The sequence below is a fragment of the Aythya ferina genome, assembly GCF_964211825.1.
Source record: "Aythya ferina genome assembly, chromosome: 2".
NCBI lineage: Eukaryota > Metazoa > Chordata > Aves > Anseriformes > Anatidae > Aythya > Aythya ferina.
The window spans coordinates 120788382-120815351 of record NC_140297.1 but is presented as its reverse complement, the minus strand read 5'-3'; the positions used below and the strand labels follow the sequence as shown (position 1 = coordinate 120815351).

At 39.2% G+C, this 26970-nt stretch overlaps 2 protein-coding genes across 8 annotated transcripts in view; one reads left to right on the top strand and one right to left on the bottom strand.

Annotated features, from left to right (window-relative positions):
* LOC311430778 (kinesin-like protein KIF20A) overlaps nucleotides 1-26263 on the top strand; it is a 27299-nt gene extending 1036 nt beyond the window's left edge. For 2 of the 4 annotated variants that reach the window (XM_084507635.1, XM_084507636.1), the window contains 17 exons: nucleotides 824-898; nucleotides 3627-3746; nucleotides 4586-4724; nucleotides 4823-5007; nucleotides 8512-8608; nucleotides 9104-9301; nucleotides 9383-9494; nucleotides 11118-11189; nucleotides 13099-13245; nucleotides 13857-14022; nucleotides 15341-15511; nucleotides 16176-16315; nucleotides 18209-18374; nucleotides 19903-20020; nucleotides 20097-20164; nucleotides 21743-21862; nucleotides 23088-26263. In XM_084507635.1, coding sequence (XP_084363761.1) covers nucleotides 824-898; nucleotides 3627-3746; nucleotides 4586-4724; nucleotides 4823-5007; nucleotides 8512-8608; nucleotides 9104-9301; nucleotides 9383-9494; nucleotides 11118-11189; nucleotides 13099-13245; nucleotides 13857-14022; nucleotides 15341-15511; nucleotides 16176-16315; nucleotides 18209-18374; nucleotides 19903-20020; nucleotides 20097-20164; nucleotides 21743-21862; nucleotides 23088-23360 — 2367 coding nt within the window. In that variant the 3' untranslated portion in view covers nucleotides 23361-26263. The remainder of the gene's footprint in view (nucleotides 1-823; nucleotides 899-3626; nucleotides 3747-4585; nucleotides 4725-4822; nucleotides 5008-8511; nucleotides 8609-9103; nucleotides 9302-9382; nucleotides 9495-11117; nucleotides 11190-13098; nucleotides 13246-13856; nucleotides 14023-15340; nucleotides 15512-16175; nucleotides 16316-18208; nucleotides 18375-19902; nucleotides 20021-20096; nucleotides 20165-21742; nucleotides 21863-23087) is intronic. The other 2 variants (XM_084507637.1, XM_084507638.1) reach the window with 2 other exon arrangements.
* Nucleotides 25366-26970, bottom strand: part of LYN (LYN proto-oncogene, Src family tyrosine kinase) — a 51616-nt gene continuing 50011 nt past the window's right edge. For all 4 annotated transcript variants that reach the window (XM_084507642.1, XM_084507640.1, XM_084507639.1 and 1 more), the window contains exon 13: nucleotides 25366-26970. In XM_084507642.1, coding sequence (XP_084363768.1) covers nucleotides 26768-26970 — 203 coding nt within the window. In that variant the 3' untranslated portion in view covers nucleotides 25366-26767.

Here is a 26970-nt window from a genome sequence, read left to right as displayed (position 1 = left end):
TAAGAAGTTTCAGTGCTCTGCTGTAGCTCATCTTTGAAGATGGTATAACCATAGCTGCTTTTAGGGTAGCAGGTTCCCTAATTGACTGCACTCAGGAGGCTTAACTTGGTACACTGAGTGGTGTGCTGGTCATGGGAAGGCTGTGGGGAATTGGTGAGACTTTGGTGAATCACATAGCCAAAAAAAGCAGGGCCTCTGATTATCGGTGGGAAAGGAGGGAGTGTTGGGGTCCCTCAAAATCTTCCTGTCACTGTCGCCCCACTTGGGTGGGGGACCTTTGTATGAGGAGTAGTGAGGAAAAGCCTGTATTAGCAAGTGAATGTTGTTACTGTGAGGAAGGAGGTGGCAAAGAGGTGGTCTCTGGAAGGTGAGAGTGTGTCAGTCTGTTACCTGAACACACTCCATGCAAAATGGAAGTGCAGAAATACGGAGCTGCAATTAAAAGCTGCAGCTTGAATTCAATACAGAGGGAGGCCAGAAGGTGGAGACAGTGCATTTTGCACCTCCCATAGCTTCCTTTTTTTTTAAAAAAAAAAATAAATAAATAAATCAAAATATCTGCTTCATCATAGAAAAGAACACAGAGGTGTGGGGTGATGTGGAGGAAAGGGGTAACTTCAGGGCATTAGGAGGTCAAGAAGCAAGTGACAGCTCAGGGTGTGAACCTCACAAGAAAGGAGAAAGGGAGGCAGCAAGATAAAATAGGAAACAGTGCATCAGAGATGTGTGCTGGTATGGTTTGGGGCTGTTTTATTTAAAAAGAGGTCGTTACAACAATGCATCTTGTTTTTTTTTTTTTGTTTGTTTGTTTTTTTATGAATAGGCATACCAACCCTTGAAAGTTTTCTTGAGGGTGAGGCCCTTTTCTGTAGCAGAACTGGAAAACCACGAATCTCAGGTTGGTTGCAGAGCTAAGAAATATTTTTTTTCTTCTCCCCCAAATAGATCTGGTATTGTAAGCTGTAAACTTTTACAGCTTACAATAATTTAAATTGTAAACTTTTTAAAGCCATGTACTTCTTCCAAAGAGAATTACTGGACACCTGCATAAATATGGCTATCACAGTTTTTATTAATTAATTAACCATACCTCTATCTCTTGTGAAACCCCATTAGTATCTTATTTAAAAGTTGTGGTCACTCTTAGCTCTGTGTGTGGCTCAAGAAATGAAAGTTTTCATGCAAGATATCACGTACTTCTAAGAATAATACACGCGTTTGACCCTTGAGTTTCTTGGGAATGTCCAAAATGCCTGGTCTTGGTTGATTTCCCAGTCTTCTTCCTGTCAATTTTTTTTCTGGGACTTTTACAGTTACAGCTTTTACAGTTTATTCTGTCATTTTTTAGATGCTTTGGTGTTTTACACGCATATGTGCACATGCAAACACAGGAGTTCACCTCATTCCCCGCTCCCCCCTTGCAGACACTGTTGCACACAGCTGCCCTGGGAGGATGAGGTCTCTGCAGTGTGTCTGTCAGCCCTGATCTTTGCAAGGCCTCATGGGCTTTATAATTTGTACCCAACCTGTTTGAAGAAGGATTTAATATTTTGCTCTGATTTGCTTCTTGAGATTTGCTGTCTCTTTTTTTTCCTGCATGCTCTAGCATTTAATCTGCCAGAGATGAAACCTTTCAATTTTTTTCCCGTAGGATTTTTCCCCAGTTTCAATGTAGTTTTCCCTAGTCAGTTCTCATTGACCAATATGCAGTGCGACAGTATTTCCTATTGGGTGTCATTCAGCCATCTGAGCTGTCTGTAAGGATAAATCGATTTACAAAATTGTTTTACAAGTTCTCTCTTATCCTTCTTTGGATTGGGAAACTTCTGAATGCCTGACCATCAATGAAACTACTTGTATGCCCTTAAAAGCAGTGAGGGAGGAGAAAAATATGTGCAGAAGATTTTTATTTTAGTGCTTTTGTCTTCATGTAGAAAACAAAATTGTTCATCTTCCAAGATATTAGCTGTACAGTCCATTTTGAATGGTATGAAGGCTTTCTCAGCCCCCCAAAACTATGAATGCTTGCAAAATCTCAGGTTAACTATCACTTGTTGCTTATAGAGATAACAACATACGCAAGCAAGGCATAAGAGCACAGGATGAAATTCTGTTCTTAGTACAACTGGCGGAGATCCTACTCTCCTATTGGTGACTCTGGAGAAAGTTATGCTGCACATATGGACTTAGATCAGATGGTAGGAAGAAATTATTTACTGTGAGGGTGGTGAGGCGCTGGCACAGAGAAGCTGTGGATGCCCCATCCCTGGGGGTGCTCAAGGCCAGGCTGGATGAGGCTTTGGGCAACCTGGTCTGGTGGGAGGTGTCCCTGCACGTAGCACAGGGTTGGAATCAGGGGATCCTTAAGGTCACTTCCAACCCAAACCATTTTATGATGCAGTTGGTATGTACACTGCCAGAAATGGTCCAACTCATGCCAACGTAGCTATGGGGTTAGCTGGGGTAGACAACAACAGGGGCATGTTACCAGCTGGATTTCAGCTCTGCGGTTCTGACTGTTTCAGGGCCTCTGCTCCCTACTTCTGTGAAGCTGATGGCATGTGCTGCTGAGGTAGGATCCTTCTGTAGCTCGTTAGGATTTAGCACAGCTAACCTGCGTTCCTCATCCTGCAATGTGGAGGGGATGTTAGAGAGCACAGGGGCTTAGAGCCTGGTGCAGTGAGTAAATGAGTGGCCTAAATTCAGTACCCAGCCTCTCAGAGCTGCTAAACGAGTTGTCAGACTGACTTGTTATGGAGACTGCTAGGCAAAGCAGTCCCCCCTGTACTCCGTGCTGCACGTGGATTATTAGTGTGGCCAACTCTGCACGCAGATGTCAGATTTAGCTACAATTGATAATCATTGCTGCTGATGCTTCAAAACACCGTCAAGCTATATTGACAGTTGAGTTTGTGGTTTTGGTAGCCTGGCTGGTGTAAAATCCATTTTCCTGTCATACTGAATTCCACATTTATCTAGTTATGTGAGTGCCAGGTAACTGTATCCTGCCTCTTACTTAGCTGGGAAAAAGCAATCAAACTAGACTTGAAACTAATTCAGGTTCCTTCACTGCTGATAGCACCATCTATCAATCAAAGGGTATGCTTCAAATTTCCTGTACTTCATTTATGCTATTCATAACTTGTTTCACGTTGCCATTTTTCCACTTCAATCATTTTAAGGTTCCCTGTAGCTTTGTTTTCATAGCTTTTTTACTGCCAGCCCCAGTCACAAAATAGTAGGGTTTGGAAAGGGCTGGTTGGGGTGGGAGGTGGGGAGGGAGGAGGGAGAGGAAGGGAAAAAGGAGAGGGGTGTGAGAGAAGAGGGAGGGAGGAAAGGAAGAATGGGAGAAGGAAAGAGGGAGATAGAAAGGGAAGTGAGGAAAAGTTGGTGGAAGGGAATCCAAGAAAAAGATTAAAGTTCTTAGAAGGCTCCAGATGATTGCCTTAACTTTATCTGCACCCTGGTTTTCATGTGAAATGACTATCTCCACCTCAAAAGATTATCTATAAACTTTGCAAGTGTTCACTGTTGTGGTAAATGGATGAAAACGCTAGCTTTATTTACATAGGTTTTTACCGAAATAATTTTGTGATGTTTTGGTTTATCTTGTCTTGATTTTTAAGGGTTGTGTAACTATTGAAGATCCCCAGACAGTAATTCTTCATGCACCCAAAGAGTCTGCTGCAATGAAAAACAGCGAAAGAGGGATTGGTCAGTCTGTGCACAGGTTCACCTTTTCTCACGTAAGTGAGCTTTTCTGGGTTTTATTTAGTTTTAGTTAGTTATCCACTCCAGTGATAAAAACTGAAGTCTTCTCCTACATTGTGCAATTTGATTTTTCATCTTTGGTACTGTGGCATTAAAAACCCAGCAGACTGCTTATTATTTGCTTACAGGCTGTCAAGAGAGCTGTATGACAATGAAGTTTCTTATTAGATGAGACAAGGAAGCTTCTTTGGCAGCTCTGTTGTTTTCTTTGATTAGATGCCACAGGCACTTCTTGGAGGCACAAACTTACTGTGTTTCTGCTGTTCCTGCAGATGTCCTCATCTGGGAAGCGTTACAGGAAATTACATGTTTAAAGGGACTTCTGTAAGCGTGGGTTTAGGCACTTCTGAAAGAACAGCAGCCTAACAGCTTAAACCTTCTATAATGGAGATAAATTTCTTAGTTCTGGTACCCACTGCAAAAACTTCTGTTCTTAAAATATCAAAAGAGAAACAATTCCAGGTTTTGAGTCATTTAGACCACCCTAACTAATAATCTTCTCATCAATTGTTGGTGGCTGGTACAGAAAAGGAGGGAGCTGTGCATCACTAGCAGAGCTGTTGAAGGTATCCATTAAACAGTACGTGCTGAGTAGTATTCTGAGCAGTTTATTTTAGAATTAGGAAAATATTTTTAAAGAATCTGAGTATCTCTAAGAATTTAGCAGGCATTCTGGAGAAAACCAAGCTGGTATCTCCTACTCAGCTTGCTCTGAAAAACCAGTCACTGCTATTCAGTGTTCAGTGCTCTGGTATGTTAAACTTCTGTGTGCACATAACACTCATTTCTTCCATTCTCTTCTCCCTTCCCCAAGGTCTTTGGACCAGAAACTACCCAAAGTGAATTTTTTGAAGGCTCAACAAAAGAGATAGTAAGAGCGTGTGTTAATGGAGTGAATGGACTGGTGTTTACTTACGGGGTTACAAATGCAGGCAAGACATTCACTATCCAAGGTATAATGTGTTTGCCAAAAAGCACCTGTATCAACCAAGTCAAAATTCAACGAGAAGCTTGTACAAATATCTAAACTTTGATCTTTCCTTATTTTAAGGAACTTCAAAAGATTTGGGTATTTTGCCTCGCTCACTTGACATGATTTTTAACCACATAAGGGGAAGACAGTATCTGAAGATGAACTTTAAGCCATATTTGAGCAACGATGTTAAGAAATTAGAAGATGCACAAGTTAAACAAGAGGAAGCCATTAAAGCTGCTCTTCTTGCATCGCTGAAAGAGGTCAGTGACCAAATACTTCCTTATCACTGTATGAAGCTTCTTAAATACTTGAGATCAGGAAAGTCTTCACTGATCTGTTTCCCTATTGATTCTTTAGATTTCTCTTAATCTGCAGTATGGATTCTTTATAAACTTTGGAATAATAAGGCAGCTGGTGGTTTTGGGACTCGGGGTAAACTGCAAGAACTTCCTGCAGCAGCACACAGTTCAAAACAAAATCTGTTGCAAAGCCAAAGCCTGGACTTCCACAGAGGGGCAGTTCTCCAAGTGGTGGCACAAAGCCCTTGAAAAGTCTCTGGAAGAACTGACCTTAAAACCTGCTTCTTGTTGTTGCTAACTGAATCTTCTTTAGGGTCAGGTCCTCAGACAGCTTCTCTGGGCAGTTGCTCAAATTCCAGTGCTAGTTCAGAGGAGGTGATGGCAACTCATCAGCAGGGGCGGCAAAGAGGAGGAGTCTTTTTCTGGTGGATGATGATATTAAGGCAGATTAAAAACTTTTAAACCTTTGGTTTAAGTATGCAGTTTCATACAGAAAGTTCTCTGATAACAGCAAGTAAAACGAAATGCCACTAAATGATTTTCCTAAAAGGATTGCAGCCTGCTTTAGGGGATTTTAGGTATCTTACTGATCTCTGAGTCAATCACAGGATGGCTTGGGTTGGAAAGGACCCTTAAGGATCATCTAGTTCAACACCAAGACTGTAGGTATAACAGCTCCAATAGCAGAGACTTGTCTATACCTAGTGAGTTCTGTTACTTGCAGGGTAAGAAATGGCTCTCACCCAAAAATGGGCACCCTTGTATGCTTGACTGTTCTATACTTGGAAGTCTGCAAATTTGCACAGGATGTCTGGCTTTTTTTCCTTATTCACTGATCATTTACTTTTGGCAAATCAGAAGTAGGATTCCGTGTATTTAATGCCAAAATTCAGTAGGTTCAGCTGATTATGATTCAGCAAATCTGAATGAATTCTGGGAAGTATAGAAGTAACAATTGCCTGGGTTTTCTTTTTTCTATGGCCTTTAATACCAACATTCTTATTCAAGCACTTGGTTAGCTCTGAAAGAATATCCCTCTCTGACTCTAATTCATATATAAAGTTCCACTCTAAATTCTATTGTTTAATTTAAATTCTGCAAGCTGAACTGGGTCAGTCTGATTAACTTTTGAGGGAAGACCTCAGATGAAAAATGTAGAAGGTCTGAAAATTGCATGTTTATTTTGTGAGTCTTAAAAGCTCACTGATACTTTGTGTGTGTGCCTCTGCAGGAGGTGAGGGTCTTGTTGAGGGTCTTAAAGAAAACTTGAGATGATCAGGAGAAATAGTGGGTAAAGATTAAAAAAACAAAAACAAAAAAACTTTATGCAACCTACCAGCTTACAAGAAGGAAGAAGCAGGAACTCAGGATCTAGAACAGGAGGTCGCATGTTGTATTTTGAAGATAACACCATACTTCACAAACATTCCTTTCTGTTAAATCACTCTCTGACTTTGCTAATAGTTGAGTTACAGTAGGTGATCACGAGGTTCATGCGCTACAGGGAAAAGCAAGCAGGACTCCACCATCAGGAAAGAAAGGTAAAAATGCACCTAGAAAATAATGCATACCAAGAACTTGCTTACATGTTACGGTGCTTCCATGCTGATAGCTCAGCTGTCCCCCGTCCTGAAGGCGTGCTTCGTGATAGCTTGTGAATAGCATCACTGTTCGGATGCTCGCTCAGGCTTGTAATCTGAGAGCAGATATGGTTTGGTGGGCTTGGTTTTGGTTTACAGGGATTTCTGTAGGCCCTTTTCCCAGGCTCAGTTTACAAGTCATGCAGAAAGAATCTGCTGTTCCTTTCGTTCTGTTTAAACTGTTCTGAATTACCATAATACCCTTGTATTTAATGTTCTGCAATTTGTTTGCTATACAGTACTGCTGCAAAAACTTGCTTGGTGTACTTTGCACCCTGTTTCTTTCCCTTTTACTTGTCCTTTTCACTGGGTTAATTATTGCTTTTTTTTACAGTATTAAAAGCTGCTTTACTGACACTCCTATTCCCACCTGTCCTCATACTTGCTATTAAATGTCAGCCTCTGTCACTGGCAAACAAAGTCAGTTCCTGTTCCCACTTGTTTTCAGTCAGTTGTAGTATTCTTCAAACCATAAGATTACAGGGAAGAATAGCACAGAATCATGGCTAATTCACTCAGGTTTAAAATCTCATTACAAAAACTTTGCTGTTATCACGTGCACAAATAGTTTTTACATTCAGTTTTTCATGTGTGTACACATGCCATACATGTGAGTCTCTCCCTGCTGTAGAATTTCTCTTTGTACTTTATAAAGGGAATGAATAGAGTCCCTGCTTGTGGTTGTACTTGTAGCTACTCAAGCAACATAAACATCCTGACAGTGCAGTCTTTGTAAAATGAACGCTTCTGAATTAATGGCGATGAAATTGCATGCTAGTTGCCTTTTAAAAAAGGCAAGATCTGGCTTTGTACTTCAGATTTTAGATATACCAAGTGGGTACCATAGGCATCAGTAGGCAATCCCTAGTAAACATATCCCTGCACTCTAATAGTTAGACCATGGTGTGATTTTAATTTATTTTTTTTACTGCTTTTTTGAATCTGTTCCTTTCTTCTGCTGTTGGATGACTTCCATTTAGATTTGGGTTTGGGGAAATGCCCTAATGAGAACTTACACAGGTGTATAAAATATGGGGTGGCAGGGAGGGAAGTGCTACCTGGAGATGCAGGAATCTCTAAATAGTAGCAGATGCTATTTCTGTTATACCTGTTGTTCTAGAGATAATTTGAAGCCTATGCTTTTACAAATCTTGGCAGTTTTTTTTTAATAATTTTGTTGATGTGAAGAAACTTAGCAAAGGTATACACCACTCAAAATGTTCTGTTATCTGTATGGAATTTTTATGGCCTTTTCATTTAGTCATAGGCTGTTGGTTTATCAGATCTTTGAGTCCTTTAGGAATCCATCGCTTCCCTTTGGTGTGAAGTCTTTAAGTTTGACATGTGCTCACAGACTTGGCACAAGCCTGTGACTTTTATTTGTGAAGTGCTGCTTTTGCCTGTCCTTTGCCTCCTACCCAGCCATCTATCCCTGGAAGAGGCTTATTTCTCCAGTTTGGTTGACCCAAAATACTATTCAGACTTGTCCACTAGTTCATAAAGGCGCTCTGGGCAGCCACAATCTGACAGATGTCCTTGTTTCTCCCTAAACTATAACATGTCTCCTATAATAGCGGCAAGTGGCCTCTAAGACATGTTGCTTGGAGCAGCAGAGGGCGATAATTCTTGTGAGGAGGGAAAGAACGCTTGCTGATGTGAGTTCAGTATTGTTAGAAACTTTTCTATCGCAGCTGGAGTAAGGGTGGCTTAACAGTTTATGCTTGTTCGATATTTAAATCTTAAATACTAGAATGACTGTCGTGTTTCACTTCTGCTGGTCTAGTAACCTGTTCATTTGGATGTAACAGTCTCTTGTTTCCTCCAGGAGACGGAAAATGTCTCAGGTGCTGTTACAAATATGTGTCATGTGGAGCTGACTCCTTCCAACTATACTTCAAAAAATCATCCTTCTGATCCACTAGGTAAAGTGGAAAATGTCTTTGGGGGGGGGGGGGAAAGGAATAGAAACCCTGGAATTTAGGAATATAAGTGGGTAACTATTTGTGGATTTAAATATCTGTGCTGCGCTACAAATTAAATAAAGGTATCCCTTTACCAAACTTGAATAGCTGAATTCAGGAGAAAGAGTAATAATGTAAAATGTGTTGTGATAGCTTTGCTCCTTTTTTGGGGTGGAGAGGGAGATCCCATTCTGCAAAGCTAAAGGATAATATGCTGAGAGGTTGCAGTAGAAGGCGAATAGCCTTAGAATTTGTGCATGTTCTGGGTACGTGCTGTGAAGTATGAAGGTTTTTGGGTAAACTCAGTTATCCAGTACTTGTATCTCATTGTACAATGCATATATACCAACCTCATTTTAGAAGGTTCTATATATTGCCTCAACAGGAGAAACTAGTAAAACTTGTAAGACTTATTAATGTCACTTGACCACTAAACTCGTTTTCTTTTTTGGCTAGCAGAGAAGAACTTTGTTCCACTTGACACACATAGGACCAATACAGAGCAAAGAACACAAGCATCTGTGTGGATTTCCTTTTGTGAGATTTATAATGAATACGTGTATGATCTGTTGAGTGTATTATCTACATCTAAAAACCAGAAGCGTAGAGTCTTAAGGATTTGTGAGGATCAAGGAGGCAATTCTTATATTAAAGGTAACAGTACTGCTTATGACCTCAGCAATTTCACAGAATGTCTTTGGAGATCAGAAGTGTAAAAGGTCTCTCTCTTCACAGACCTAAAGTGGATTAACACTCAGAGCACTGAAGAAGCCTGCAAGATACTAAAAATAGGAAACAAGAACCGAAGCTTTGCTTGTACTAGAATGAATGAGCAATCAAGTAGGAGGTTTGTTCCTCTCTTTATAAGAATATTCTCTTTTTATCTTTCAAGGGCAGGAGGAGGAGAAAACTTCAGACTATCTGTGAAATTAACCACTACTCAACATTAGCTTAAGACTTTCATTGATTCTGGTTTTATTATAAAATTCTTCCTGGAAGAAAGCTTGGACAAGTGTAGAGAAGCCCTATGACTTCAACAATATCTGGACTTGGGTTGCCATTCATGGCTTTGGACAACCAAAAAGATGAAATCTCATCTATTTTTGAGTACTATCAGGGCTATAGATTTTAACAAGTGTTAATGACTGATTGGGGAGGGCTACACAAGGACTTTGAAGGAAAAGCTGGATAATTCTGCCAAGAATTATACTGCCAGCATGAAACCTGGAGCCTGTCAATAGGGAATGTAGGAAGGAGAAAGTCTTGCAGTGCCTTTTGGTGCTGCTAGATTGCTGTTCTGTAGCTGAGTTTGCTTGGGATCTTAAGATTTAAGACCCTAGCTCTTAGCCAGCTTTGGGTGGGAAGCTAGGGAGAGCCTCGTTTGATCAAATGGGAAGAAGTTAATAAAATAAGGTGGCATACTTTATGCTGAAACTGCTTTCCCAATGGCTTTTAGAAGTCCTCTTACTAATTTAAATGTGGAGGGGCTTGCTGCATATTCAACACATGCAACCATAGTGTTACTAAGGCTGCTTTTTCTCTAAAAGCAATAGTTATACATTTTGTATTAGTTAACGACAGCTTCCATCAAATTTCAAGCTATACTTCCACATGAATTTCACTAAAGATTATAGTGCAGAAAAGAATTGTGTGCTTTTCTGGCGGAGTTTTGAGCTTAGCATAGAGTATTTATTTGCTCAAGGGAATACACAGACTTTGGCTTAGCTTGTTTCCGAACTGTGCTGTCTTTCTTTTTTTAAAGAAACTTCACTCTTTAATTGTGGGTTGGTGTTGAGGGCTAAAATACCACTTTAAATCTTTACTCAATCGTTTTGTCTCCTATCGTACGTGCTTCCTGATTTACTGGATTTTTCTTTTGGTTTCATTTAGCATATGTCCATTGTCTTGCCTTTGTACCTCTCTGTCTGAAACAGAGTAACTATGGCATTTCAAGTATTAAAAATTCAACCATTCTGGAAAATTATTCTTAACTTTGAAACCAAACAAATAATTGTGTATGTTGAGTACTAGAAAGAATTACAGGATTGTCAAATCTTAACTTATTCCCTGACCTATTCATTTTTAAGAAGTTAATGCTTCAGATTCACTGAGTTAAGATACCATCTAAATTTTGTATACCAAGTGACTACCTGAGTACTCATTTTCTGATCAGTAGACTTCAGGGAACTGGCTTTTTTTTTTTTAAGACAGCTTCCAGGTTTCATGCAATACTTTTTCCTTCCACTGTATAGAAAGAAATGAAAAGTTTCGAAACTTATTAACTAAATAAGTTAAAACTTATTTCTGCTTTTTGCTGCTGGATGAATGCGTTGCAAAAGTAACTACTGTAAATCAGTGAATTCTTGTTCTTTTGCACTGAATTTTCTGTAGCATACACATTTTACTTTGCTTCAGTGGCTGCTTAATTGTCATAATTCTAGTTACTAAAAAGGGCTTTTTTCCATTCCAGTCACAGTATATTCTCAATCCGGCTACTAAAGCTAACTGATGAACATCAACCACATGTTCTTGGAGTTTCAGAGTAAGTGAATGCTTCAGTTGATTACCAGAATGTAAATATTTCAGCATGCTTATACCTTATCAGATTTTCTAAACTGGTGAACTGTGTTAATGCAAAAAATGATTCATCTGATTGCTGAGAAGAAAATCAGAATTGCACTGGCTGCATAAAACAGACTGGACACATGATAGGGCAACATTTCTACTCCTGGCCCTCTTATTCTGTGAAGGCTTGGCTGAGGGAACCTATTAAAACTGTCAGTAATACATATATTTAGGGAAATATCTTATGTAACGTGCAGGGGGGGGGACAAAGCAGTACTCAGTAATACCACACGAAAATAAAAAAATTCAGATGTTTGGCTGATAGAAGCCAACCTCTCAAGTCAGGGAGCAGCAGCTAACACTGAAGACTCAAGGTGCAAGCTGTACCAGTTTATGGGTTGAATAATTGTGGCTGCTCATTTGGTGTACACCTGGAACACAAATTTAAGTCCATTTTCATTCAAATGAATGTGGGTGACATGCTCTGGGTCTGCTCTGTGGTGTAGACTGCAGTAGGAGGGGATCAAGTGATTTGCTTTGAAACTGTTCTCATCTAGAATGCTACTGTAGGTGCACCTGGTGAGAGCAATTACTAAGTCCTTACACTTCTGATTTAGAGAAAGTGGCCTAATATTTTGGCTGCTTAAATGGATGTCATTTTTTTCCCCTGATTAATTATCCATTTAGTTTGACATGGAGGAATGAGGGCAGTCTTGCAATGGAATGTATTAGTTCATTCATAGCTCCTACTGATCTGTCTCTGCTGAGCAGAGATAGTAACAAATACACCTCACCATGCAACAACACCTTTTAGTATCAGATGTTACTGTGATTAAAAACTCTTAAGATCACCTGAGGAAATGACTGCTACTGCATTCCTTACCACTTCCTGTCTGGCCTATTCTGCTGTCAAAGCTTGTAGCAGCTGTTAAATGAATGACAGTTTGTATGTTGCTTAAGCTTTTTTTTCTAAAAGCTGTTAATCTTGTACTGAAAAGGATAGAGATCATAAGATATTTGAACTGGGTGAAAGGCTTCAATGTGACTTTACTAGTATGTGTAGTACTAATGTGCACTTCAAATGTGTCAAAGGCTACTATCTTATGAAGATATTATAAAAATAAATGTAGAAGTGAGCACTAGTTGGGTTATGTAAATTATCGAAGTTCCAGATCTTCCTGTATTAAAGGAGCTCTCTCTATAGTAAGTAAAAGTGAAATTCCTTGATTATCCAGGCTAACTTTCTGATTGTAGCCTGCTGTGTCACAAGGGACAATTCAGTGGCCTGACTTTAGAAGCACATAATTGCTATAGCCAAGCAAACAGCTCTGAGGTGTTCTGGGAAAGGCTTCTGGCAGCTTATTTGCAGAAAACCACTTGTTCTGCATCCAAAAGAGGCAGACTGCAGTTTTTTGAAGCATACTAGTATCTTCTGTCCTTGTGTTGCTTGAACTGTGGAAGCTGGCCGAAGTGCAAAACTGCTGCATTTCTCTCATCTTCTCTGGAAGAACTTACGTTGCTATTGCCACAAAATTTAAGCTCCTAAAGTGATTTTTTTTTGTAATGTAAGAATGCCTACGAAGTTTTAAATGAAGCTTACAAGCAGCCTTCCTTAAGGATGCTGAATAGACATTCTCAGGACCAGCAATTTTATTCAAGTATCTTTATATACAATGGGAAAATAGTTCAGTGCTGTCACCCTGAATACCTCGCGTAGAGCCTTCTGGACAAGGTACATATTAATAAGTACAACTTATTCCCTGATCTAGGTAGGCTGACATGAGTTACATTTATAACTTAGATGTATAAAGAAATAAAAGACCAAAATTCTATTTTTATACTGTTTAGAAACATGTTTGTGTGTTCTGGATAATTCTTGCATGCAGGTTGTCTTTCTGTGACTTGGCTGGATCAGAGAGGTGTAATAAAACACAAGCCTTTGGAGACAGACTAAAAGAAGCAGGAAATATTAATAATTCTCTTCATATCCTTGGAAAATGCATTGCAGCACTGAAGCAGAATCAAAATCCAAAGTAGGTAAAGAGTTGTAAACAGCATGCTGAGGGTTAGGTTGAAACCCTAAGCATCCCTTTATGTGAGGGATTCATGTGGTAAGAGGAAAATGCCAATCTGTAAAATCTTGTTGAGCCTTCTTTATTGCATATGTCACTGGAATACCTGAATTTAACATTTTCTTTAAAACTGTGGAGAACAAAAAAAAAAAAAGAGGGGAGGATTAATAGCAAGACTACCAAGCTTTTTCTTAGTGTTTTCATATAAGCAATGCACTTTCTGTATTTTTTTTTTTGAGGTGGAAGGGAATAAGACAAATCATACAGGTGGACTCATCAGACAATTGTACAGATGTCGTGTACTCAGATACTGGTACCAGCCAAAGTGGTTTTCTAACATGAGGGAACAGTGATGCAGGCACTTTACTTCTCAGCTTTAAATACTGTAATTTGTTGGAGAGCTTATGAGAAAAGAAAGACCTTGATCTTTGAGACAAAGTGGCTTACATTCAAATATGAGCATATTACTTGATCTCTGTCCTGAAAGAGAAACAGAATTAAGCCAAATTACAGTATTGCACAAGCCTTTTCACATTTTTTTTCACATTTTCATTATTCTTTTTTTCTCTGAGGATGAAGCCAAGCTATATTCCATTCAGAGAGAGCAAATTGACTCGTCTGTTTCAGCCGTTCTTTTGTGGAAAAGGCAAAGCTTGTATGATTGTAAACATCAATCAGCATGCTTCCACATATGATGAAACACTGCATGTAATGAAATTTTCGGCTATAGCCAAACAGGTAAGGGTGCATCTAATTCATTTGCTATTCTGCAGTCTGCACTGCTAGCATTTTGTGGAATGATCACATAGTATGGACTTCAGTGTGATTAGGATTGCAGGTGTGTCATATTAGTTCTTATGCATACAGTTTCTCTCTTAAAGGCTTCCAGTAGTCTGGCCTGTCCTGCAACCTGTTTGTGGTAGCAAGACAAGATAGCTGCAGCTGTCTGTGGCTTGTTGAGGACTCCACCACAGACACTGTGGAAAGTAGTCTGGGCAGTTTCAGATATGACTGGTTATGCTGTGCATCTGAGGAAGTGCAAGATTAAATTTAAAGCTTTTGATGAGTTGTTTAATACGTGTGCACTTAAGTATCTGTTTGCACAAGCTGACAATTGTTCAGAAACTTTCTAGATGGCTAGTGGTGGTAGTAAAAGAAGTCGCTTCTCATTTCGCAGTCCAGTCAAGGTCTCTTGTGCCTGCGTTGCTTCTGTTTGGCTAAATGCAAGTAATAATGCAAGTAATGCAAGTAAAATAATGGAATGCATTTTTTGTAAGTTAGGTCTTGAAGGTAGTGTGCTCTGCTCCTTCTGCAGGCCTTTTATCAACAACAACAACAAAACTTCCTTTGAATTTGCATACTTCCATGCTTTCTGCTAGCTCTGCTCCCATTCAATTCCAGACTTGGAGCTGGTGTCTGGCCTTAAGTTCACTCAGCTTCCATAGAAGCGGCTTCTTGTAGATTGTGGGATGGTGGATGATTATGTTTCATGGAAAAAAGTCCATCTCTAGTCCATGGACTAGTTCTTATACCTCTCAAGTCTGTAACAGCATGTCTAATATCATCTCAGATTTTTCTAATTATCTTTGGCTACAACTCTTATCATAAGATATGAGGATGCACTGAGGAGACAAGCTTCTTTAATATGCTGTCCTATGAGATAATTACTTATCGTATTTCCCTAACTAGGATGAATTGCTGGATCCTGGCTGTAGAATTTCAGGAAAGCAGCAAACACATTAGGGATTCGCTTTCAGTTTTTCATCAGCTTTCTGGGAAAATATGCTAAACTCTCTCTACTTCAGGGGGAAAGAGAACACCTTTCTAGACAACCACACCAAGCTTGCTAGTAGATAATCTTTCCCGTTTTCACTTTGCTACAGGATTGAAGTTTTATGTTTGTATACATGATTGTCTGCTAAAAGCCATGTAAAATGTTGTTAGTGTACTTGCAATCATTCTTGTAAGTGCAACAACATGTTCATGCTACTTCTTAGCATTCTGATTTCTGCGATGTTGAGAGCACTGATGTTGTGTTCAACTCTGGATTTTTCAGGTAATCCAGACAATCCTGCCCAAAAGTTTAGGTTACTTCCCACCAAAGTTAGTCGGAGGCGATGGCAAACCTATCGTACGTTTTGATGTGAACGCATCTTTAGATGACCTTCCTGACTGTACTGAAGCCTCCACAGAAGAGGAAGTGGACATCACCATTCTGAGTCACGAGGTAGATAAACATCTACTCAAAACTGAACCTAGGAAAGCCGTTGCTATTAGCTCTGATATTAGAAACTTGCTGTAAAAGGTGTGCTGGCAGCTGTATCAAATGAGAACTGCTCAGTGTTGAGTAAACCTAGACCTAAAGTGGTAGCTCTGAGGAAACAAATGTTGTGGGAGGTCTTCTGTGGCTTTGCAGAGAAGCCAAGTGCTAAAACTTAATTGATGTCACAATGAGACAGGTAAGGAAGCAGTACGTCTGTTTAAAACACAGTGTTGTTTAGTTGCCTGTGCTCTTTTGGAAATGGCAGGAGCAAGTTAAGATGTGGCATTTTAAAAAAACAAAGTTGTATAATCAAGTGGTAATTAACTGATTAATATTTACTGACAAATATTTAAATTACTGATTAAAATTACTGATTAATATTTAAATGCCAAAATGTACCAAACCAAAAATATTTTTGATAGCATAAACCATCAAGATGGAGGGAGACTGGCTTTGCAACAGAAGAAAATAAAATTTGAAAATATTTAATCCTTGGTGCAGCCCCCTTGAAAAGAGGCTTACAGAAATGCCCATTGTGAATGTTCATCTGTATTAATGCATCTTTTCATTTGATGTGCATATTGATATGGACTTTTAGTTTTTCTGAACTGAAATATGTTAAATTTAGGATCTGTTGAAAACTACAGAGAGCCTGAAAGAGAAGCTAGTTGCAGAAAGGCGAAGTAAACTCCTTCTGGAGGTGAAGATACGTAGAGAGATGGCAGAAGAAATGTTCCGACAACTGCTGGAAACGGAGGAAGCCTGGAGGCAAGTCATACTACAATCCTATTCAAAACTGAATTCCACATATATAAAGGCATACACTTATATACATGCACGACGTGTATGCTCATACTGTTTAGAGAAGTTAAGGCTGACTAGTTTCAAAGATTCAGATGAAAAGAGAAGAGGAACATTAAAATAAACTTTTACAGATCCGCCTCTTCCTATGTACAAGGAGAAAGTAACGCTGCTTTCTGATGAACTTGGTAACTTGCAATTACTGCAGGCTGTCCTGCCTTGTTATTAATATTTGGCAAATACAGAAGACTGTAGGTACCAGACTGAGGCTTGTGATTGCTCTAAGGCAAGCACTTGGTCACCACATGTTAATATACACGCGTGTGCTTCAGGTGGTTTGAATTGTATCTCTTTGAACTCTCCTTCTGCCTTCTTGATGACTTTTGAACTTAGCTTACTGTCTTGTAAGTTACTGTGGCTGTCTGCATTAATGTTACTAATGGGGATTTCTTCAAGTGTGTCCAGATTGCTCAAGCTGAATTTACTTCCTCTTAACTCATTTCTTCTTGAAAATGGTTTCCTGCTGTTTGAGTTGCTAACAAACACTAGCCCAGAGTTAAGTTGCCAGATGAACACTATGCTTTACCACCTGTACTGCCTTCATGTGTTTGCCCAAAGGCACCCAAACAATTTTGAAAGCTATTAGAGATACTTACCTGTTGGGCTGATGTTCAGTCTCTGCTGGGCCAGATTTTAAATTGTGACAAGGCTAACACGTATTTTCTATAACTTGAAATAATAAAACAAAGCAATTTTTTTTTTGCTTTTTCATTAAACATAAAAAAAAAAAACCACCTTCCCACACCCCCAGAAATAGGCTTCAAATATCAGGTCTGAGTGTAATCACACCTACCATTACATGTTGGTGGATTTTTTTTTTTTTTTAGTAAACTTCTGCTTCACAAATCTTTCAAGACATGGTCTAAACCCCATACTTGAAAATATTATGCAGATGTCTGGCTTTTTAATAGTCATACTAACAGCAGTCATCTGAGAGTGATGTAGCTACAAGCACTGATCACTGGTATACCAACAGAATTTAAGATATCAGGAGGTTTTCAATACCTCAGCTGAAACTGAAGCAAGGACTGTGCTTGCACTCAAAATTAGATTTCAGGTTAAGCTTTTTTTTAACGTTGTTTAAAAAAAAAAAACAAAAACTTGAGCATTTGGGATTCTAACTGGTTGTAGTTCCTGGGTGCCTGCTGAGCGGTGTCTGTGATGAGAAAGGGTTTGCAACTAGGCTTGGTGAGTTAGTTGACACAGGTGTGTCATGGTGATAGAGTATTTTAATTCCTCCCACGCATCGATTTTCACTTGTTTGAGTGCCTATGTCCCACTGAAGTAAGCTTGACACTGGCTTACCACTTCTGCAGCTGTAAAATACCAAGTTCAGTGTCACCGGAGATTCAGGCACTTGAGCTGTGAAGTGCTTACGTAGTATAATGTGGTAGACCATCGAAGTACTGCACAGATATTTTTACTATTAGCCACTACTATTATGATCTTCAGCTTCTAAACAAGAGTGATGTAGTTTGTGCTGAGGTCTGTAGCTGTGTTTAATAGTTCTCATGGAAGAGAGAAAAAGATCAGAATAACCACAGTAAGGCTGAGATCAAGGGTTGAATACATACTCTTCTATAGCATTCTGTTTGGTATTAACTAGAAGTTATGCCTTGATGCAGGTCTGTAAGATTATTGAGAATAAAAAGGAGACAAGGGAGGAGAGTGCTTCTGTCTTCTATGTTTACTATTTATTATTAAATAAATAACTTTAGTGTTGCAAGTTGAACATGTTTAACCAAACTGTAATAGCTGTATAATTCGAATATGCTAAATAAACAAACATATCCTTCTCAGCAACCGCTTGGAAGATCTGAAAGACAGTTACGAAGAAACACTGGAGAGCAAATTTGAAATGTATAAAGAGGCCATCAAGAAACACGCGTACATGTGTGCAATGGAACAAATTGAAGACCATTACGTTCCCATAGAAGAGTTTATAGCTGAACAAGAGAAAGTTGAGGTATGACCTGATGGCTGCTAATAACTGTGTGCCGATGAGCTAGCCTCGTAACTGTAAATAGTGCTTTTTCAGACTCATTCAGGAGTTCTAAATGCAACACTGAACATCCAAAATAACTGTAGCAGTTCAGCCTAGCTATTCTGATGCCTAAAACGATCCACAGGGATAGAGATGTTTAGTCTAAAATTACTGATAGTGTATACCTAAAGTTCCTAGTCTATGAGAGCCCAGTTTGCCTAAATCTTTCTCTGTAATGCACTGACTGTAACACCTAGAGGGGTAGTGTATGCAGCAGTCTGGCTGTGAGAATATCCTTGGAATTGCAGAGTGTAGAGTAAAAAGTTGGTCTGAAAGGGCAAATGGGCAATTTAGTACAGGATTGCTATTTCAAAGATAATGGATTTTCTGCTCTGAAGGTCTGTAAGGGAGGATTATGGAAAATGAAGCAGCGATGAGAAATAAAACTTTACACAGGAGAGAGCTTACTCTGAATGTGCTCCCAACTAGGGCTGCTCAGTAGTTGGTGTCAGGAAGTTACTATTCCTTTGCGCAGTGTAAAGAGTGTGCAGCTTCTCAGAACTGCACAAGTATGCTACCTGAGTGATACTTCTTTGTAAAAGAAGTGCGCAGTAGCACATCTGGAGAGGCATACACTGAAGATGTTCTCTCACTGTACTCGCCCATCCAGGAACTGATCAGCCATCTCACTCCACTGATGAGCAGGCTTCTTTCAAGGTGTGAAGGAAGTGGTGAGGGAAGTGTTTTCTGTTGTACATTGTGATGTTTAAACATTGCTGTGCTTACAGCTCTCTGTTCAGGTGCTGATAACCAATACTGTATTGTGCAGTGGCCTCTCTTTTTCCAAATCTTTCATACTTACCTGGTATGCAAGTGTTATTTTTGCACGTAATGGCTATTCTCCTCAGATGGTTGCATACCTAATTTTCCTACCAAAACATTACCAGGTCAAACTCTGTGGAGGTCTCCTTAGAAACAATTGTATACAATTTTCTAGATCAGTCCTGTGTGACTTCTGATTTCTTTTGTTCTAAAACAGTAGTGGATTAAACATGTTTGTTTCTTTTCATTGCTGTTTCTGTTTGTGTTTTTGTTGATGTTTGGCTTTTGTAAAATAAATGGAGATAAGTCGGGCTGCTGCTAAAAGACAAGATGTAGTTTACCCTTACGTGCTTAATTCAGGCTGGCAGATAATTAAAAAATGGGCAAGCAAAATAACTGACTCTTACCTACAGTTCAGACTGGAATTGAGGGTGGACATGATGACTCGGTTACCAGAACACTTTTTTTGTCTACTTAGACTCTGTTTATATGTCTGCTTAAGCCATAGCTATTAAAAACTTCTCCCCCCAAAATGGTGTATAGTGTTCTCTGTAGTTATATCTGCCTTTTATGCAGCTGCATGGCCAGTATAAAGGAAGATACAAAGCCCAAGATGGTCTTGGTAGAAAATTAGGTAAGGTTAAGTGGAAGTTTAGACAAATTCTACCATGTCCCTTTCTTTTTTCAGGATAGAGAGAGTAAAATATTGCAATTGGAAAGACAACTTGATGAACAGTCACAGAGATTGTTGGCTTTGGGAAGTCCAAATTCAGATATACTGACCACTGAAAATGGCACGGAACTCGGTAGGAACCTAATCTGGATATTTGTTCCAGCTATTTTTGGTTTTGTGTATAAAATCAAACTTATTTTTGTCTATAGATCTTGCAAACAAGATGATGAAGAGAGCCAATGAAGGACTGCAGAAACAATGCACAGAGAAAGATGAGGTAGCTCTTGCTTAATATTTAACAAATCTGGGAATAACAGTCCTAAATTCTGGCATGGCTTCAATGCTTTAAGATCTTTGAATCCTGCAAATGAGTTTCAAATTTACAAAAGAGTTCTTACCCAGTTGTGGATGCCTCTTGTCAAAGGCTGGCTGTTTTCTGGCATTACTGTGGCCTGTAGATGTACCTACTACTCTGATAAATCATGTGGCAAACATGTGGCCTTGGTGCTTTCCTTCTGGAAAAGGTGCCTGCTCATACACAGTTTAAAAGAATCTGGTAGATGTTTAGATCTAGAGCCAAAATAGTGCCTTAAACCCATCCTTGCTGTGAGTACTGAATTCCACCATCTACCTGAATAAGAGTTGAGGTCTCAGTTCTTTAAACAAGATTCCTCGGCTCTGAGTAGCCTGTAAAGGTGGAAATATGAGCTTCAGGCTGTGTTATGGAAAACAAAATACTAATCATTTTTAGGTAGGCATTTTTAGTCCACACCTCAAACAAACTTATTGTAAGGCCTGTGTTTAAAGAAGATGGGGGAGGAGGGAAGAGATGAGCCTTGCTCCTTTCACTAATAGCAAATAGGAGTAGGGGTTGGAGAAACAGTTCCAGCTGGTTCTAATAAGGCATGTAAATGGAAAGTGAACTTAAATCCCTTTCTATTGAAAAAGTATAATCCAAAAATAACTTTTTCCTTACCAAGTTTAATGTCTCGTTTTATGGCCCTGGCATTTGTTTTCCACTCCTGTCCTCAAAAGCTCTGCAACATTTTTCCATTTCCTATGTCAATTTCAAATTGTGATGCTAGAAAGCAAGTTCGTCTTCTATGCTTGATTTGAGGATTCAATATTGATTCTTTTGCGAGGCTGGAAAATGTCAGTCATGGGATTGCTGCCTGGCAATAACTGAAGTGAGCATAGTTTAATGCAGCTGCTTTCATCAATGCCCTTCCACTGCTTTGCTTCACAGTATCTGTGCATGTGTTAGTGACTACTTGTTTTCCCTCCCACTCAGCTGTTAAACACAGGGCAAAGGTTTTCTGATTTAGCAATGTAGATGTTTCCCCTACAACCACGTAGAATTAAATCATTGATATAATATTGCTGGTTCTGACTCTTTCTTCCCTCTCAAGACTTCATCTACCAATATAAGAATCCATCTTCCTAGCAGAAAGGTGAAGCCTTCTGCTGTAACTATACTCCAGGTCAGAGCACAAATAATATTAATGAGATGAGAGCATTATAACAACTACCCTTATGAAATAACTACCCTTATGGAAAAGGAGCAGACAGTTCCAGAATTCTGTGCTGCTGTTCTTTGATTGCCAGGTCCGTGCAATCAATGTGCAATTTTATCACAATGGCCCTTGAATACTCCAGCTATATTTTTACTAGAAATGATGGGTTGGGACATGACAGGTTGGAAGTAGCAGTCTTCATCTTTGCTGCTTTGATCTCACAGTTTGCACTGCTCAGTATTAATCAGAAATGCTTACGGTGTCTGTATGAGTTCTAGTTAGAAACCAAATGCTTATAAAATGTGGTGTTGAACTGCAGTGTGTATGGGTTTTATTTTCAGCTTATAAAGTCTCTGAAGCTGAAAATACAGAAATTAAATGAAACTCTGCTAGAAGCTAATGAAGGCTACAGAAAAATGGCAGAAGAGAACAGCAGACTGAAGCATACCATCATGCTCAAGGTTTGACAACCATTTAAAAACAACTTTACTGTGGCTTGTTTCTGCAGTTACATTCAATGTTTCTGCATCTTTGTACATGTAAAAACACTATTCAGTCTCACTAACTGCTTTTGATGTTAGCATAATGTTTTTGCTTATTTCTTTGTTTTCCATTGTTCCATTCTGAAATTCCTGAACTTATGACCCTCAAGTTTCACTTTTTGGCTTTGTATCTTGTAACACAAGACTCCTAAGACTCCTTTTTCAATTTAAGTAAGAGGCTCAGCTGATAGGGAAACAGTGCTGACACTTCTTACTAATCTAAAGATGTCCCAGTTTGTTGTCAAGCACAGAAACTACTGCTTGGAACACTTGTGGAATCTTCTGTCTAGTTATGAAATGTTCTCCTGAGGGAGGGCAAGCAAGCTAGTACTCTAATGTTAGCACAACAAAACCTAAAAATTTTTGGCTTGAAAGCTGTACTGGCACTCCTGCAGAGGTGCCCAAGCTGGATAAGAGCTGTGGGCAGGTAAACTGCTTAATATTTCAAAAGCTTCATAAAGCTGACAGCACCTCACCTCAGGCACCAACTAGACTCCTAAATAAAAAACAAAAAACTTGACTTCCTGACATTTTGCGCCAATGCCTCATATGTAACTTCCAAATGAAATAAGACAGGTATCCGACTGAGTGTTTATTTGAACATTAAATTGCTTTCTGCATAGTCCCAAGTCTGAGACTGAAAATAGTTCATATTGAATTTCATTTTTCCTGATTGGTTCTGAGGCTTAGAAAGGTGTGTCTTTTTAGCCACGAGGACTAGAGAGCATCTTGAAGACTGTGCTCTGCCCACTCAATGGATTTATTCAGTCCTGGTTAGCAGACTTATAACTGAGTTTTGATCTGACTGGTTTTGCTTTAGTAATTATTTTGTGGTTTAAGACTGGAAAGCCTTCTTTATTTTTGGTTCCTTGAACAACTGAAATTCTTTGCATGGTGTGGCTAAGCATTTTACTGTCAGCTTCATCTGTCAGTCTTAGTCTCTAGATCTGATGGTCCAATAGTTTGCTGTTCTCTTAATTACATAAAAGTAATTCAGAAGAAATGACTATGGAATAGCCACTTAGCATAGTAATCACATGGGTGTTTGAAAATAGTAAAATAGAAATATAGAAAAAAATAGAGAATTAAGTTATATGAAAGACTTTGGAGTGTTCATGCACCTAACACAGCTGTATGCTCATAGGATCAAGAAATGAACAATCTTCAGAACTGGGCTAAACGTGTTCTTGAGCTTGAAGAAACAGTGTCTTCCCTGCAAAAAGAACTCGAACGCAAAAAGCATTACTCTGCTGAGGAACCAAAACAACAAAAACCCCGGAGAGGTTTGTTGGCTAACCTGAAATCCACGGTAGCAGGCACTGCTAGTACACCTCTTGGTAAAGGCTGGGGCAAGGGTGAAGACGTTTCAACCCCTTCAAGAAAACACGTACTCTTTGCTCATAAAACAAAAGAATAATACTCGATTAATGAAACATGTGATTACTGGGCTGCTTCATCAGTCTTTAACCAGTTGTTAACCCAAACTGTTGTTAGCTGCTTTTTTCTACCCTGAGATGCCATCCTTCCTGTCACATTAACTGACAAACGTTTAATGCAAGCCTTTTTAAATCATGTTGGGTCAAATTTAGAGCTATGTAACTGTAGACCTAAACTTCTGCTTTTACTGTTGATATGGGGATGGGATTTGAGATGTACATACAACTTTAATTCTTGAGTAACTGCTATTGAGGCCTTCTGTACTTATGTGATTCATGCAAAGTGGGATGTTCCTCCTCTGATTATTACCTTTTAAAATTAAATATTTTGGTTTTGTTGCTGATTCCTACAAATCAGATGGCTTGTATTTTTATAAATTAGCTTGATTCTTCAGAAAATACTGTGCCTTTGACCTGAGAACTACCCTCCTGGGACTAAACTGACCAGATTTGTTTAACTTTTGACCTCATAAGAGATAAAATGAGGTCTTATCTGGCTTCTTGCTATTTTGTGGCTAACTTGACTTTGTAAAGGAACTTGTTTTAATATTGTTTGACTTTCCACTAAGGACATGTATTAAACTCTGAAAAATCTATTTATAATAAAACTTTCAATTATTAGATTAAGCTCTGACTGTTCATTTTATAAAGGTGAGAAAATCAATGAAACCAAAGAAAAGGTAAAATCATGAACTTTGAGGCAGAGCTGTCATAGCGATTGACAAGTGGTGATGATGAGCTGAAAGAATCACAGCTCTACTTGTTACCTACCTGTAACTACAAACTCAATGTAAGAGCAAGACTGGGGCGTGATAAAACTTGAAGTAGCTTCCTCATGGCAATTTCAGTCAGTGAGTGTGAGGTTTTCATTAACTACTGTGAAAATACTATGTCTTTAAGAGTTGGAGAATCCTTTTAGGACAAAGCAGAGCCTGTAAATAAATCAAATTCATCAGCTCCTGATGCTTATTGGTAGAAGAGAACCCAGTTTGGAGTGAGAGTCTTCCCCTCATTTGGAGTCGCTAGGTGGTGCAGCCTTCCTGTGTGATTCTGCAACAGCCCTTTGCATGTGAGTGCTCTTACCAACCAGTTGCTTGAGTTGGTTTGCTTGAATGCAGTGATAAGTAATCACTCTGGTATTTAACCTGTCTGAAGTGGTAGGACTTGAGCCAGTGCAGGTCTCGTGTTTTTGAACTGTTTCCCTTAAATATGGGTTACCGCCAGGGTAGAATTTCTAAAATATTATTCTATTCCCACACAAACTATTCCAACTATTAAAAAATATTTTGGTGTAGTGCTACAAAACACTGAGTGCTGATCTCTTGAGCAAGAAGGCTGCTGAGTACAAATTGCTCTGGACCAGCAATGGTCAAACAATAGGCTAACACTAGAAACTTATTGTAATATCACTTCAAATGATTTCATGCTGTGCTTTGATGCTCTGTCGTTTGTCTGAGATTGTATACTAGCACGTTTGCAGAACGCTATCTGTAATCTCTTATTCTCCAAGCAAATGGCATTTCCATGCACCTTCCTGCTTCCTGGATCACTTCTGTTGGCTTCAGGTTATTGGCTTCAGGAAATGGTTTGAAAAACAAAGTTCTAGTATCTCTTAAGCTTTTTTCCTTAAGCTAAAACACAACCTGTAGTGAAACACCAAGCTTTAGCTGTAATCTTTTTCAAAGGGTTGCAATGGACTGATAAGTTAAAGAATTCTGAGAAGCTGTTTTAAAGGGCATTTTAGAACTAAACCTTTTCTTCCTGCCTGCTCAAAGGAAACCCAAAAAGGGCTGCAGAAATGGGTGGTTCAACCTGCTTCAGCTTCCCAAGACTGAATAGATATAAGGCATGCAGAGTCCATCAATATTTACCATTCTAAGTTACCCTTCTGAGTGGTAATAAGCAGAGGCTTTTACCTTCTATGTGCAGCTACTGTTATGGACAGAGTATGAGGCATTTTTCCCCAAATTACTGCTGTACGACTCATTTCAGACTAAGCGTTTATTAAAATTAAAAATCACCATACAATAGAAACAATATTTACATATTTATCTGATAGTCTGCTTAACCAGCATAGTTTGGCTGAAGGAGGCCAATGGAAAACAAAAGCAATGATTGTTTATGCTGCTGAACGTTAGCTGCAGGCACACCAAAGCAAAGTACCACTTGCCTAAATAGTTGGGGTGAGAGGTGGCAAAGATGTGCTGGGTTTCAGTGGTAGGAACAGTGTCACCAAGGAAAAAAGCCCACTTATACTGTAGTTGCATTGTAATTGCACTAGCTCAGCTGTTTTGGTAACTCATTCGGGTAGAACGATTTGATATAGAGCTTAGCAAACTGCGTTTCGTTTTTATGAATTACAGATTTAGATACTGAGCAACGACGTTATAGTGTTACTGCCATATAACTGAATATCCTACTGCATATTTCCACAAATTGGTTTCGACTGTGCTAGAGCTAGTTTTAGCTTTAAAACAGCTTTTAGGTTAGTCGATTAAAGCAGCAAAAATACAAGGAATACTCGAATAATCACAGACCATTAGAAATTACGATTAAAATATTTTCACGGGTAAGATTCTCAGTGACTGCAATAAAAGTATGAACTTCCTTCAAATTCCTGTGCTTTCCCCTTGATGATGACTTTGGCCTTGTGGGAAACCGAAGGTGGGACACAGAGCTGGATATGCTGCTGCTTCTGCTGTCATGTACGCGCTTCTGCATCTGAGAGGGCTGTTGCGTTGCTTTGAAAATTATTTTAAACTTAATACGAGTGACAGAGCAGTAAAACAGAATCATCTTCAATGTAAAGAATTACATACATAACCCTTCCTTAAAGGAAATCATGACAACATTTAGAAAGTCTTACAAGAGGTGCCAGTACTCCCACTGCGACTGCGAAATAACAAGGATACAAAAATAATTTTCACACTGCTGCATTTCAAAAAAGGTGATTTAAGAGCAACACCATGTCTTAAATCTGTAAGGTCTCCTTCGTGCCTTTTTCTTTCGAAGACAGCTGTTCATGCATCCCTTTTATAAAGGCCTCCTTGTAATATATTCCATGACTGATCCTGAGAAGGATTTGTCAGACTGTACAGGTGCATGGTTGCTTTCCTTTTGCCTCCCTTCCCACCCCAAAAAGCTGACTCGGTTTGGTATGTTTCTGCAGCTGCAAAACACAGAGCACTTAAGAGAACTTCAACCTCTAGAGGAATTCTTTTAACCAAAGAAAAGCGTGATTATTTCGCTGCAGAATTTGTCTTTCCGTCAGCATCTCAGCTTCCACACTTGGTTAAGACATCCAAGCTCACAGAGTAATTGGTTACAGCAGTCTGTCCAGGTAAGTCTGTGACAATGCTCCATGTCAGCAGGAAAAGTGTTCTTTGTTCTACGGCTGCTGTTGGTACTGCCCTTCTGTTGCTGTGTAGAAGTCATCGAGCACGCTCTGTAGATAATCAAACGTCGGTCTCTCTTCTGCCTTGTCTTTCCAGCACGTTTTCATGATGTCGTAAAGCTCAGCTGGACAGGTTTCCATACGTGGCATCCGGTACCCACGCTGGAGAGCAACCATCACATCTGAATTGCTCATAC